The 15,802-nt window shown below is 36.7% G+C and overlaps 1 protein-coding gene across 1 annotated transcript in view; it reads right to left on the bottom strand.

Annotated features, from left to right (window-relative positions):
- LOC131073311 (mannosyl-oligosaccharide 1,2-alpha-mannosidase MNS1) overlaps nt 1-15,802 on the bottom strand; it is a 114,149-nt gene that overhangs the window by 43,928 nt on the left and 54,419 nt on the right. The window contains exons 4-6 of the mRNA XM_058009720.2: nt 9,722-9,834; nt 9,517-9,579; nt 9,100-9,271 (exon numbers count right to left, since the gene is read on the bottom strand). Of these exons, the coding sequence (XP_057865703.2) occupies nt 9,100-9,271; nt 9,517-9,579; nt 9,722-9,834 (348 nt within the window). The remainder of the gene's footprint in view (nt 1-9,099; nt 9,272-9,516; nt 9,580-9,721; nt 9,835-15,802) is intronic.

Genomic DNA, 15,802 nt, shown 5'->3' on the forward strand with positions numbered 1-15,802 from the left:
CCTAAAGAAGGAAAACCGAAGCCACTACTCTCCAAGTATGGTTGCCTCCTCACTACTATACATCTTATGAAGGGCCTTCATAAACTCCTCTATTAATTCATCATCTTCAAAAAGAAGAATCCAGTCAGGTATAGGCGCATATCACTTGGGATTAAAAGCATAGGCGGCCATATGAAGAGGGTTTTCATTGTACCCCACGACTTTGTGGCAACAAGCCTAATGTGCTCCTCATAGAATTGTAATCAAAGATCCTTGTCACGAATTGTTTGCCTCATTAAAAGGGTTCCAAGCATGCTATCAAAAGTATCATAAATCTCTCCAAAGCTAGGAGACTCTATTACCGCATCCCTGATTACCCCCGCAACTAATGATATGATAGAGCAAATATATCTACAAACAACATTTAAAATTATAAAACATAAACACTATTACTAATTTACATTTAAAAAATAAAAAAGTAGAAACCTATTAAATTTTAATATTTTTGTCGTACTTGATATTGGGCCATCAAGTGCCATTAAGCACCATTTCTCTCACCTTCTTCCCTTTTCTAACTTTGATTGAGCCCACTTTTTTCCACTCCCCACAAACTACAATGGAATCTAGAGCATCTTGTACCTCCAAAATCCTCTCTAACAAAATAAAATAGCCAATATATCTAGTCTCAAATGGTTGAATAATTCTTTCTGTGAATAAGATTGGAATAATGCAAGTAAAGTGTGATGGTCACATACAAACATTTGTATGTCTCTAGCTTCGGTTGCCGCTATCTTCACCCAATCTGTTTTTGACAATGTATTTCAAAACATGTGCATAGCATCAAATCCAAAAAATATGTTTGTAAACGCTCTCAACCATCAAATCAACCGACAACTTACACGACATTAGAAGACCCAAGCTCCTCTATGGCCCTCTTCAAAAGGGAAAATTGTTCACTGATGTCCTTACATTTCCTAGAGCATTTACTAGCTCTAAGAAAGTTCAAATTAGCAAGAGATGTAACAAAAAATATAAATGAGTGGTCAATGTCGAATATCAATCCACTCATCCATGATAATAACAATCAATCCTCTTCCATGTTTGTCTCCTCCATCAATATATTCACCTTTAAATATTGTTTATTGAAGAGGGATGTACACAATTTGTGTTTTCAAGGGGGGACATACAAGGGTCCAACTACCATTGCATCTCTCAACATACCTTTGAAATAAGGAGATCTTTCCAAATCAAATGGGATGGAAAGGGCATAAAAATATTGGACACTAAATCATTGACTTGCTCATGCTTTTGCAAATTCATTAACCGTACCACTATGTTTTTCTCACTTGTAGAAGTGACCTTCCTCTTCCCTCTATCATAACTATCTCAAATTGATATGTTGGAATAGTTATAAAAAGGCAATGTTCTAGATAGATGTTTCTCAATAATATTAGCATTTTCTTCCTCAATCTCCTCAGCCAACTTTAACATTTCAACCAATTGTTCCAATTTTACATCTTGACAAACTCTAACCCCATGTCCACTCTCACCCAATAAATGGTGTGCAACACAACTATAGCTCCCATGAAAATTAATTTTGCAAATATGACTTAACCAATACTTGTGTGACATCTTGGACTAAATGATGTGCTAGTGCAAATTCCACGAGGGCTTCACTAGCTAGGCAATATTATATCACGTGCATTCATATTGGGGGGTTTAATATCCCAAAAATGAGGGTACAATATATTGCCTATCGGTGAAAATAAGGTGGTTTTTAATTCGATCTATGAAAAAATGCAATATTTGGCAAAAATAGGTGGGCTTTTAATTTAGCCTATGTATTGGGAGGGGATCACAAAAAAGGAGTTTAGGGCAATATTTTTTGAAAATAGGGAGATTCTTTGGTATGCCATGAACGCACATGCTATAAGCCAGGTTCACTAAGTGAAGCCCCCGTGGCAAATTCCTATTGGGTATGTACCTAGGGCACCCAAGATCAAGCACCCATGTGTCTGGGGTTCACCTATGGTGGTGCTATAGTGGGACAAAAACCTCACCCTTAACATCAATGGGTGCCATTCACTAACAATCTAATCTTTTGATGTAGTGGTCACTTAGCTTGGTATCAAGGTTGAGCCCTATGAAACATGATGGGTTGTGATGTCCCAATCTAAAAATTTCGATGGTGGAGATTCCCACTAGGCATGTACCGAAGGTAGGGACCCACCCATGATTGGGTAGCCACATATCTACAAAAGAGTTCACCTACTGATGGGCACCATTCACTAATAGTTTAGGCTTTTGGTGTAGTGGTTGCTTAGCTTCTATAATGGCCCAAACAAATTAACTTTATCGATCTATCTTTAGCTTTTTAAACATTCCCCTTTTAAACCCTAATAATTAACTTTATCGATCTATCTTTAGCTTTTTAATATGTAACACAAATTGACGAAATCTAGATTAATCATGCACTTACAATGTATTTAATCCAACCTTCGGAAAATAAATGTTGTTAATTTTTTTTAAGTTGTTTTAATTCAATAGCTTTGTAAAATTTATAAATGTGTCATTTGCACTTAGATTACTAGGAGTAGTGTTCATACCTACTTTTTACTTCACTGAGTTTTGTGTTTCTATGTTCAATTGTCGTGTGTTAAATATTAGCTAATAATCCTTGTAAACTTTGCATTGCAATCCTTGTGAAAAGATGTATTGTAATTTTGTTTGCAATCCTTCTATGCTTATTTCATAGTTCTTATGTTTATGTTCTGCCAATGCAATCATTTTTCACTTATCATATTAATCTCCATGTGAAATTGAATTGTGTGTCATTTAGTTGTGTTAAATCTTCTTCTACAATATATAGATTTTTTGTACAAAATTTTGTCTAATGCAAAAGTGCCAAATTGCCATGCACCCTAGACTAAGAAACAACAGGATTAGTTTTAATTTTAGGTTGTTTATATTGCACACTAATCCTTAGGGTCTAGGTTGAAAAGGGAGCTTCCCCTTATAATTTGAATAGTTTACTGTAAACATTCCCTTTTTTGTCACATTGGAAGGTGTGAATCAAAATGCTAACAAGATTATCATTCCAACGTGATCTCATTGAGATCAATGGCAATACCTAGGGTAGAAAGTCATCTCTAAAATCTTGTAGGTTGTGCTTCCACAACGCATCCAACAATGACCTTATTGCCCTACCTACAAGTCTGAAGAGTAGGTGGCACATGCAATAGGCTTCTTGGATCACATCTAAAGCACCCTCCAAATTTCATTTCACAATTTCCCCCTACTCAAGAAATCCTAGGATGAAATAGAAAAAAGGTATTATCAAAACTGTAAACATATTACCCTGATTCACAAAAGTGGAAAACATATATTATTTGAAATGTCCTCGAGACTTTGAATGGAAATAATACTAAAAAAATTAATCAATCACGATAAAATTTGCAAATCTTCAAGAATATTAATCAAACTCATACACCAACTTCAAATACAATCTTATTAATCCCATTCTTGTATAAAACATTGCCCAATTTAGGTTACAATCTTAAATACAAATGGCATTGCTTTGCAGCAATTTATTCACACACTCATATATAGAAGTATTTCCAGATTGCTCAACCTTCAACAATATTTAATACAAATTATAGAGGACCGTTCCCAGGCTTAGAGCAATGCCCAAACAATTGTTGAATCACATAAATTGATTAATGAGTACTTACAAATCCCCAGTGAATGTTGTTTGTAAATCAATACGTAGAAGATAGCCACCTTCCAAGAATGATTGATTGAGGTTGCGTAGGATACCGCTGAATCCTATCATGATGCTTTGAACTTTACTTTGCTATGTTGTCAACAAAAGAAAAGTAATCTCCAGCTCTATCCTGACTTGTGTAGTGTCTTCTTATCATCTATGAATGGCTCCAATTACTTGAGTTTGCATTTGAGTGTTTGGTGCTAGGCACTGGCAAAAAAACCTAACAAAGAAATTTTGCTTTGACTGATCCAATCACTTGGGTTGGTGTTTGGGAGTTCAATGGGTTATTGAGGTTTTCGTCCTAGCAACTAGTTGCATTCGTTTAATGCTTTCTTCAAACTAATTTACAATGCTCTTCCTAAACCGCCACAAATATAACGCAAGGTCGGCCTAAAGGTGTCGACTCAACTATTTAATAATACTTCTCTATATAAGCAAGTCGGCCTAGGAAACAAATGATTAATAATTACACATTATAATTTTGATTTATTCAAAACTTTATTTATTTACTAATAAAAAATGCACTAGCAAAGGAGGAGGCCGATCGATTCTAGCCAGGGTCATTACAATCTGACCATACTGAATGTTGCTTGTCCTCAAGCAACTTTAGACTCGAATCCACTCCTCCCCATGTCTCCCTATCTATGTCTTCATCGAAAATGACCTTGATATAATGAATTTGTCCTTTGCCCAAACACCTATGATCTGGTTGCCACGATTCTCTACATGTGAAGCATAACTTTTTTCTTCACAACTCATTTTTAGACATTGATGAATACTAAGAGGGGGGGGTGAATTAGTATACCAAAAAATACTGTACTTAAACACTTTAACAGTCTAGCAGTAAACCGGTAAAACAGTTTAACAAACAAACCGGTTAACACACATGCAAACCAAATAGCAAATAAGGCATTCACCCATAAAAGCACAATCACCATAACACGAGATTTTGACGTGGAAACCCAAATGGGAAAAACCACGGTGAGATGAAACTCACAAGTAACTATCTGCAGAATAGTAACCAGACCGGTTAAGGTTAGACCGGTTAAGGTCATACAATGTTCTTTACCAGAACAGATCCTGTTAGGAATCTCAATCTCTATTAGGAGATAAGTCCGATTAAAGACTACCTTGTGAGAGGATTTCAGATCCATAGATGTGAACCACCTTGTTAGAGGATTTACAAAGGCTTTTCTGGGCCTACCCGGTTAAGGGTTTCTGACTTGTCAAAGATGTGAGTAATCAACAAGTGAATGATCTAGCAAATGGCACAGTCTGCTTGATTAGATCCATTGTAGCTCATAGCTAATGCATTTCAGCATTACTTCAGTCTTCAGTAAATCCACACTTTGTTGCAGCACACAGACTTGATCTTCTCAGTTAAGATCACAAATACAAGAACTTCGACAACCACCACAAAACCTAACAACTACACTCATACACTCTCATCTCACATTCAAAACCCTAGACATGATGTCCTTAAAAGGAATCTGATTTCATGTCGGTCCAATAGGATTACATTGCAAGTTCCTAGGTTCATTGTATCTAGACACATTTGATAACACAGCACAAAATCACCGTCAAAGTGTCGGTGGATGGTAACTCATCACAAAAATATACCGGTTGGTAACTCATCACAGAGTATTACCGGTTTGTACAACTTTACTGGATACTAGTTGGTAACTCAAAGTAATACCAGTTCAATTATAAAGCAGATTACTGGTGGACAAAAATTGAAGACTAGGAAAATGTTAACTGCCGCTTCTAGCTCCTTTGTTCCGCTCCGCTTGAGAGAAAATGTTAACTGTCGTTTCTAGCTCCTTTGTTCCGCTCCGCTTGAGATCTTCAAACCGCTTGATCTCTTCATGCCACTTTGAGTCTTCATACCGCTTGAGATCGGTAAAACACTTTCTGCATAACATTGATAGTCTAAAGACTACAACATAATACCGGTTTGGAACAAATACCGGTTGAACATAATTCATACATTCAAAAAGTGATCTCATAGCAAGTGTGTGTCCATCAATCACAATCACAACATAATCATCAAAAATGCCAACAGACATCTCCACTTAATTTGGCTTATAGGCGGCAACGTGCTCTTCTAAAAAGATTCCTTTGATATCATAGAAGATGCTTGCTTGGAACTCCATCTATCTTTAGTCACTAATGGCTTCTTGTAATGTGCTTGGATTAAATGCCCTTACTAACCCTTTAAGAGGTTCAACTAGGCCTTCTATAAAGAAGACTATAAGCCTTTTCTCTAACACATCAAAAATCATTATTACTAGCCTCTGAAACTCTACTACAAAGTCTTCCACCTTTCCCTCTTGCTTTAGTTGTGTTAACTCTCTGAAATGAGTCTCTGACTCTCTGGGTCCTTCCTTTCAAACCTCTCAATCAATCTTTGGTTTAAGTGCTCCATGATAGTTATGGAATTGTGCCCTTGGGTTATCATATGATGATACCACCATTCAGGGATATCCCCTCAAGGTGTATAGTACCAAATTTTATAGCCTCCTCTGCAAACATTGGGTTTAATGAAAAGTATGTGTCTATTTCTACAACCAAGCCCTTGCTAATGAATTACCAATCCTATCAAAAGTGGAAATAGTCATCTTCCCCAATCGGCGTTGAATATCTTTTCTTTCTTCGTACCTTCTCATCCTATGCCCACCTCTTGTTTTCATCTCAGAGAATTTTGTGAAGGCCACATCATTGCAAGTGGGAATGCATAAGGCATTGCATTTGTCATGAAGCCTATCCATTTCATTTACCTGATCAGCTTACTCTTCTTCTCATCTAGCTATTCCTTACTTTTCCAAAAATTTAGCCCTGAAAGATCTAGTATTATATGAAGCTTTCTACCACTAGCTGAAATCCTTTCTCCATCAGAACTGCTCCCTTCAGCCCTATTTTGTGCAGGCCTATCAGTACTCCCTAGTTGGACTAACTCCCTTAGGAGTTGGACCACCTATCTCATGGATTGTCATGCTATTTCATTCATTTCCCCTAACAAATGCTTCAGTATTATCATCCTCCTTGTCACCCATGGCGGTTCCCTTCTTTTTTTCACGCTGCTGATAATGTTATTCTCTCTCACTCATCAATTACCCTAAGGCTAGCACGGAGCCAGGCTCTAATACCACTGGAATACCATTTTATGACTTCGAATGGAAATACTAAGAAAATTAATTAGTCACAATAAAATTTGCAAATCTTCAGGAATATTAATTAGATTCATACACCAACTTCAAATACAATCTTATCAGTCACATTCCAGTATACAACATTGCCGAGTTTACGTTACAATCTTACATACAAATGACATTGCTTTGCAGCAGTTTTATCACACACTCTCATATACAGAAATATTTCAAGATTGTTTAACCTTCAACAATAATTAATACAAAGGAGGACTGCTCCCGGGCTTACACCGATGCCAAGCAATTGGCAAATCACATAAATTGATTAATGAGTACTTACAAATCCCCAGTGAATGTTGTTTGTAAATCAATATGCAGAACTTGGCCACCTCCCAAGAATGATTGATTAAGGTTGTACAGGATAGCATTGAGCCCTCTCTTCATGCTTTGAACTTTACTTTGCTATGTTGTTGACAAAAGGAAATTAATATCCCACTCAATCCTAACCCATGTTTTGTCTTCTTATCACCCGCGAATGGCTCCAATTACACAGGTTTGCGTCTGAGTGTTTGACGCTAGGCACTACCAAAAACACCTGTTAAAGAAAGATTGCTCTAAAATCCAATCCCCTGGGTTGGCGTCCAAAAGTTCAGTGGGTTACTGAGGTTTCCAACCCAAGTTGCATTCATTTAATGCTTTCTTCAAACTAATTCTTTCATGCCTCTCTTCACCCAACATTCACATATTTATAATGCTCTTCCCAAACTGCCACAAAACTAACACAAGGTCGGCCTAAAGGTGCCAACTCAAATATTTAATAATATTTCTCTATATAAGCAAGTCGGCCCAGGAAACAAATTCTTAATAATTACATTTATTATAATTTCAATTTATTTGAAATTTTATTTATTTACTAATAAAAAATGCACTGGCAAAGGAGGAGGTCGACCCACTGGAAACCGAGATCATTGCATTATTCCCATTTTCATAAAGAAATGTGTAGTAAAAAGCATCACATTGCTTTTGAGGAAGCACCTCTAAGTCAAGAGCCAATGTAGTAGAGCACAAATCTCAATCTCTAGGAATTCAGATCATGAGATACACAGACATTCTAGCCAAAACTTAATAACTGCTCATAAAGGTCTAAGATCATACTAATGAAAGGTACAGCTGATTCATGCAGTTTCACTAGCTGAACTACATTGAGACTGCAAACACTTTCCTTTGTTGAATACTTTCATCAAGCATTCTTTTATCGTATTCCCTGGTTGAGGTTCAAAGAACATCAGATTTCACAGACATGAACTTGGTTTCTAAGCTCATGAATTCAACTATCAATCCAATCACTTATAGCTGTAAATGAAAATTGAATAGCATTACATAAGCCACCAATTAGTCAATGATAAATCAAGTCAGCTACAACTTGCAATTTATTAACAATTGCTAATCTGAGGATTTACTTAGCTGCATAATACTTTGATTGAGTTTCTTATCCTATTAAATTGATTTTGCAGGACAAGGACATGGTTTATTTCTAATTGCACATCATTCCACTAAAAACCATAGGTAGGAAATCCTCCTCTTTGTGCACACTGTGACTTCCAGTAGGTAAATCCTTAAAAAAACGAATCATTCAGCCATCAGATAAAATGATGCAAGTCAATGATTTTTGGGAAGGTGTGAATTATTGTTAGACATGACAAAATGCCCTGCTTTTAAATTCAATAATAAAAATTATAAATTCTAGCAGACCTGGTAGGGATAACATTCAAAAAATATAACCCACTGAAACATTGAATGTGTTCCCTCTTGTGTTTTGTTCACTTGAAGGAAAGGTTACCAGGTAAATATGGTTAAATTATTTTTTTTTTATCGCCATTTACCTTATTTTGTTTTGAGGTGCACAACCCTTACCCTATCCACTTCCCCCTACCCCCAACATCAACCAAACTCAAGTTGTACCGAAGATGCCAGATCCTGCAAAAGTCTCCGCAATCTCATGAGGAGATATGTGTTGCTAGGATCTGTTTGACTTTCAATATTTGTGTTAGCTTGAACTTTCTACAACATACAACTAAATAATAAAGTACAGAAAAATAATCATGTGTTGTGAGAGATTTCATAAGGAATAACATTTTTAACACTGAATTGTACTCTCAAACATCAGCGGTAAAGAAATCAAGTAACTATATATATGAACTAGCATACCCCAGTCCATCCTGGATTATTTGCACGCCCATCACCCAAATTGATAGAAGAATAAGGTATCCCTGTTGGTGTATCCCAAGCAGGTAGCAGTCTATCTGCAATTTGTTTTGCCTTGTCGAGAAATATGTTATCGCCAGATAAATCATATGCACTAAGAAGCCCCCCTAACACCCTGCATTTTAAGAATATGAAAGATACAATATTAGACCACTAATCATAAAGCAATAAGATTGCCTAAACAATGAATGCAAATTGCAAAAACAGCAAGTCTGTTGCTAATCAAGATAAATCATTACATGCAGGAACATTTTTCATTTCCAACTATTGAGTATGGACTAATTTGGTATCCATTTCAACAAACTCAAGATAGATTAACAAATTAAATGCACATTGTATGACACAGCATTATGGACAAACCTAATTGTAGTCTCAAAAACACTAGCATCGACACCTTTGTTGAAATCCAGTGAAGTGATCCAACTGCAAAGAAGTATCCAAAACCAATTTAAGATGTTTGATTCAAAATAAACTGAATGGAGTAATCATCGATGTCCTCTGAATCCTTGGAACAATGAAATTAAACTAAATCAACAAGAAGCTTTCAAATAAGGTTAAACACTACCTTTTAGCTTTTTGGAACTGTTCATCTAGTCCCATTATGTACAGTGTGTCAAGAGAATCTATTATGCTTGCTCCAAGCCCCCCAAAGTTATTTACTCCTCTCCTTGACTGAGGCTGTTACAATATAAAAATAGTCCCGATTAAGTCAAACAGATTGCAAAGAAAAAGACATTTTCAACTGTAAATTTTGATATTCTGATAAGAGAAACTAAATATAACAAGTAACATAATTATATAAGTCGTATGTTGTAATGTCCCCTTTTGGGATCATCTTATACTTTGCCCTAAATTCACAAATCCAGAATGAAACAAGGGCAAAACATAGTTAGAGATATAATCTTCACTCAAGAATAAGATGAGGTATCAATCTACATAACAAATCTCAATGATTACATGGAAGCTTAACCGTAATGAGGGTTGTGTTGGGAGACATGATGAGGTGCCCCAAGTATCCTCTACCCTAGGCCCAATAGTAGGACCTTATCCTTTGTGGCCTCATGTGGTCCTTAACTGATGGTCCTTAACCATCGTCATGAGGTGGTGTACTTAGTGAGGGCTTTACACCGTTCCCCTCCATCATATCAACCACTCACCTCTTATGATTGATTCGCTTCGACAATTGTTCAATGTGGAGATAGTAGGGGAGCTGCAATAGGGTGCCCTTGACCTTCAACCCTAGGCCCATGGACAGGACCTTATCCTCCTTGGCCTCGTGTGGTTCTTAAATGATGGTTCTTAACCATCATCATGAGATGGCCTTGTGGTCCTTAACCAATGGTCCTCAACCATCTTTACAAGGCACCATGCCTAATGAGGAATCTTTCACCATTCCCCCTCCTTGCACTCCCTTCCTTCCTTCCACATTATTGATTATTGCAGACAGAAATTCACATTATTAGATGCATAGATATTTATGTTAAATTCAGACATTCATATCTGCATACAACCAATATAAATATATATATTCACATCTACATACAACTGATATAGAAAAACTATTTCTGCATACACAAGAGACTAGAGTAACAAGGTTCAGATCTGATCTTGATTGTTTTTTATGAAAACTCCTATTCTGTATTGATGCCTTTTCTGATTTGATCTTCCCTGCAGGCTATATGAATTTGTACATTGGGATTTGTGACCTGCTCTGATTCTGTCCTCCATGGGGATATATGCTGTTTGATTCCTCCACTTAATCTGTTTATATAGCCCCGAACACCCCTTCGCCCAAAGGAGGTAACTTCTCTTAGGAGGGTTGGCCTTGCAACAGATTAAGTTTAATTTAATTTAATTTTGTACTTTCTAAATGTGGCAATCCACCTGGGCAGGTTGGCCAGCACCACCAAGAGACACTAGGGTCGGCCTATTAAATGCAAATTTATTTTTTTATTTTTTAAATCCTTACATGGGTGCCAAGATAGGGTCTGCCCTAAAATAGATTTAATTTAATATAACACCAATAGGTCAGCTTATTTCCTTAGCAAATAGCAATTTTATTTTGTTATCCTTTTCCCCTTCGCTTCAGGTCGGCCCTATTTGCTAAGGTGTGGGTTAAATGGCTATTTAAGGCTGTGACATGTGGGATAAAGCCCTAATCTCACATGGGGCATGACATACGTGTCACACATAACCTTATCAATTGGCACTCAAAAGTCAAAAGTCATCACCTAAACCTAATAAGGATATCCATTTAACTCTGGGATCAAGGAATCTGACTCCATGAGATAAAACTGTTGTTGGATTAAACAAAAATATCCCCATACCCATATGGGTCCAGTTTAGGGCCGGGGCAGCTCTAGGTTTGCCAAGGGTCCACCCCAGGCACACCAGTCAGATTAAGCCTATGCAAACCCAAGAAAACCCACAGGCCACCTGGCCAAAAAAGTGCAAAAAAAATAAATTAAAACATTTTTTTTTTAAATAAAAATCCTATATATCTAATTTCCCCCTAAATTGAGGGCACTTAACTTCTTTTACCTCTTTTCACAAACATAAGTGAGAAAAACAGTACTTTTGCTTCTGAACTGCCATTGTTCTTTTTTTGAAGCTTGCTACATTTTTCTTTGAAGGTGAAGGCTGCTGGAGAAAAAGACATACAACAACAAGAGAGAAAGAGCTACATGGGGAAGAAATATCTATCAAAGATGAGTTTAAACCTTTTTTACATTATAAATGGGTTATAATCTTGACTTTCTTAAGTTATAAGATTGTAAATTTGTAATATGTGTTTGTTACGTTCAAACAAAATGGCTAAAACTTCTAGTTCAATGGCCCAACATTTAGAGAGCTCATTTAAACTTGAGGCAGCATCATCTCTTGAGCGATATTCAACCGTGATTGAACAACTTCTTAGTATGGGTTATAGTTGGCATTGTAACCAATGTGAGAATAAATATAAGAGCCCTTATAGTCAAGTGAAAGCCCACCTATGTGCTATAGCTAACTTGATAATAAGAATTTGTCCAAATCAAGATAAAATGGATTTCCAAAGCAACAAATAATAGGATATATTAAAGAACAAGAGAATGCCAACATAGTAAGTAATATATCAAAGCAAAGAACACATTCCCTTTCCACAAAAGGATAACAGCAAACTCCTACTGGTTTAACACAACTGGATAGCCCAGATCCTTTCATTCCGCCATCTTTCCAAGAAGAGAATAATCCTTTATTTCCCATAAAAGAGGCTGATACCTTTACGAATGAGGTGAGGGCTCATTGCATTTATGGCAATGGGTGTCCTTTCAACCCTGTTAGATCATCATATTGGCGGGATATGGTGACAGAAATTCGAAATGCACCTACTGATTACATTGGTCTTGCTAACGAAAAGGTGTGTACCACCTTATTGGTCAAGGAGAAAGCTTCAATAGAGGCATCACCGATGAGCAATCAAGGATGCATGACCTGAAATAGGTGTTTCCATTTTTTATGCACGATACTGCAAAATAGGCCACTACTCAATGTCATTGCAGTGTACTTCATTTTGCCCATACAATTTGAAAACTAGGCATACACAAGTACTCTTTACACAGGGAGAGCAGTCCACTGCATTGAAGCCACAAATGCATCTCTAGGCAGTTATTGAAATCAAAGAGGATGTCAAAACCAAATACGATATGACCCCAAAGAACACCCTGTTATACAATGCTGACAATGTAGCAAATGGGGACACTTCGCGAGAGATTGCAAGAACAAGCAAGACAAAGCGCAATCATTGTACAAATGGTGTGGACTTGGAGACCATGAAGACACTAGATGTTCGAAACAAAAGCTTAGCATCAACCTGATTGATGCTGAAAGGAAAATGAAGTACTAGCCATTACTCATGCCCAAGCAAAGAAGGCTATGTACCTGAACCCAAGTACCAAAAAAGAAAGGCTTCGTGAAGGAAGGGTCAAAATGGAGAATTCTATGGATAATGAATGTCGCCACTCAAACACAAACTCAAATATGGTAACAAATCAATTACAATCCAAGAAAAAAATTACAAGGCAAGTACTTGAAACTACCTTACAAATTAAAGTAGTGGATTTATTACAAAGTATTCCTTAACTTCAAAATGCTATTGTATCGAGGGAGAATGAGATGGTGCATGCTATGACCCAATTGGAATTTGATGAGAATGAAGATCCAATAACCAAATCTCCACTATCGAGCGACTGAGTCATTGATTCAATGTTATAACACTCAACGTGACAAAGAAACCAGCAGTGGTGAATATGGAGATCCTTGGAAGGAATTTCACCAATACAATTGTTGATAGTGGCCTTGGCATGAACATACTTCTGAAAGACACTTGGAGAAGTTTTGGCAAGATGACCATTTGGCTCCCAACTTTTCAACTAGTGGGTGTAGATCAACAAGGTATTAAGGTACTTGGAGTTTTAATGAGAAAGAAGGTAATTAATGAACCCAAGCATTTTTGTTGAACTTTGTGGTCATTTCATTTAGGAAAAAAGTATACAATGCATTATTGGAAAGCCGATCACGATTGGAAAAAGAATACAATCTCAATTGAAAACAAGGGTTAGAAGTATGTAATTGATTTAAAGAACCAAGTCGTAAGTGAAGAAGTGGCTTCCTCCAATTCATCAAATTCGAATTCCGGAGAAAAATGGAGGGAAAATCAGGCTCCGAGGGAACCAAATGATGAAGGAATTTTGGAGATAAAGTCATGTCCGAAGGATGAAACAAATTCTCTCTTTGGCCTATTTCATTGGCGAATGGAAGATTATGAATTATTTTCGTCAACTTGTAATTTTCTCAAAGCTACAACTGTTTGCGAAGAGCTACCGATGGAAAATGATTTTAAAAAGCTAGACAATTTGTGTGCAAAATGCAATCCATGGTTTGCAATAGAGGTGTTCAACTTTGCAAAAGAACGTGAAATATGAATGGTACATCTCAAAGTACTAAGAGATAAATATTTAACATGGAGCGTATAAATATTAGTCAGGTTAGATCAACTTCACAAAAAATGTATAGAAAAAGATAAAAAAATAGAAAATAAGGCAAAGGTGGAAAGGAAGAGGCAAGAAATATTATTTGACAATTGAAGGAGAAAATAACATAAGGCCCAATTACATAAAAAGTTTGATTACACAACCCAACTATATTAAATGGTTATATTATGTCATATGGCCAAGCTACATAGTACGACTGAAGTTTCACATTGTACTGCAAATGGTATCACACCACACAGTACCAAAAAGTGCAACTTCACTCAACAAAGGGAACAAAATATAAAGTACAACGTCCCCATCTTGTGCAGATCATATGGTTTCCATCAACTTGTATTGCATGGCTATCCTTGGACAACATCATACAGCATTCACCCTCTATGTGTATTGTACAACTCTTCACAAACTTCCTTGAGTGCATTGCACAACAATTAAAAGCAGCAATTCTTCATATCATCCGGCCTATCATCTACAAGCATTTTGTACGGATGGCAAAAGCTTCATATGGTCAGAGTGTACGACAAGGCCTCCATACCCTATAACATCTAGCAAAGGGAAACCATCTTGTATGACCCAACTTCTTGGTTGGTGATTACAAGGTACGCCAACTTATTTCTATCATACGACATCTCTAGGCCAAGGGAGTAAATCACATTGTACAACATTTATGGGCAAAGGAAGCACATCAAACCTTACAGCAAGAACGGAATAATATTCAAATCATATGATCCTCCTGTCTACGATATCTTGCATCATACAACTAGCTCCTTCTTCCCTCTACATCATACAACCAATAAAGTAACATATTTCTATCATACAAGGTAATTCTACAACTATATGGATATTGAATTCACCTACAAACATTGTATGGATAAGGGAGGAATGTGATTTTGCAATAGTATGGCGAAGTGGATTCTTCAAGAAACATCAGACTTTACTGTGTTGGATATGTTGGTTAAACACTTCAAAATCTTTGTTTTTGGGTTCTATCAGTATTTTTTGCCCCTAAAAAAATCAATAAAAAGATGTGCACCATGAAGGTCTATATGGTTTTAAAGGTCTTATTTCGAGCTTGGCATCCCTGGACCCCATGAGGGCAGCAGGGCACTGCCCTTCAATCCCATTGGAGGTGCTGCCCCTTGACCCAGTTGGGGCATTTCCCCTAGAACCCCACTGCACTTATTTGATTTGCCAAGTACACTACAAGTCTGAGTTTGCAAAGTACACTTCCAAGTTTGTTTACAGATCCCTATCTACAATATCATCATCAGTTTTGAAAGTCTTCCCTAATGTTATTTAATGTTTAGTTGTCATCTAGAGGATGACATTTTCTCTATTTTTTTTTTATTTTTTTTTTTTGGGGGGGGGGATGATGATGTAGTTAGTATACAATGTCTGTTATTATGTTTCGATAATATTGGTTATCTGACTATGTATTGTTTGTCACTTTAGTACTTATAAGCATTGGTTGGTTAACGCTTGTATTCCTCTTGGCAATCATCAAGTCTTTTAAATAGATTGCGTGTCACCAAAGAAAGCAGTATGATATAGTAGGATCGACTCAGACCCTTGGCTGACAATCTCTGGTCTTCTTCTGTAATAATTTCATATGCAAATAC

The sequence above is a fragment of the Cryptomeria japonica genome, chromosome 5 (assembly GCF_030272615.1).
Source record: "Cryptomeria japonica chromosome 5, Sugi_1.0, whole genome shotgun sequence".
Classification (NCBI taxonomy): Eukaryota; Viridiplantae; Streptophyta; class Pinopsida; order Cupressales; family Cupressaceae; genus Cryptomeria; species Cryptomeria japonica.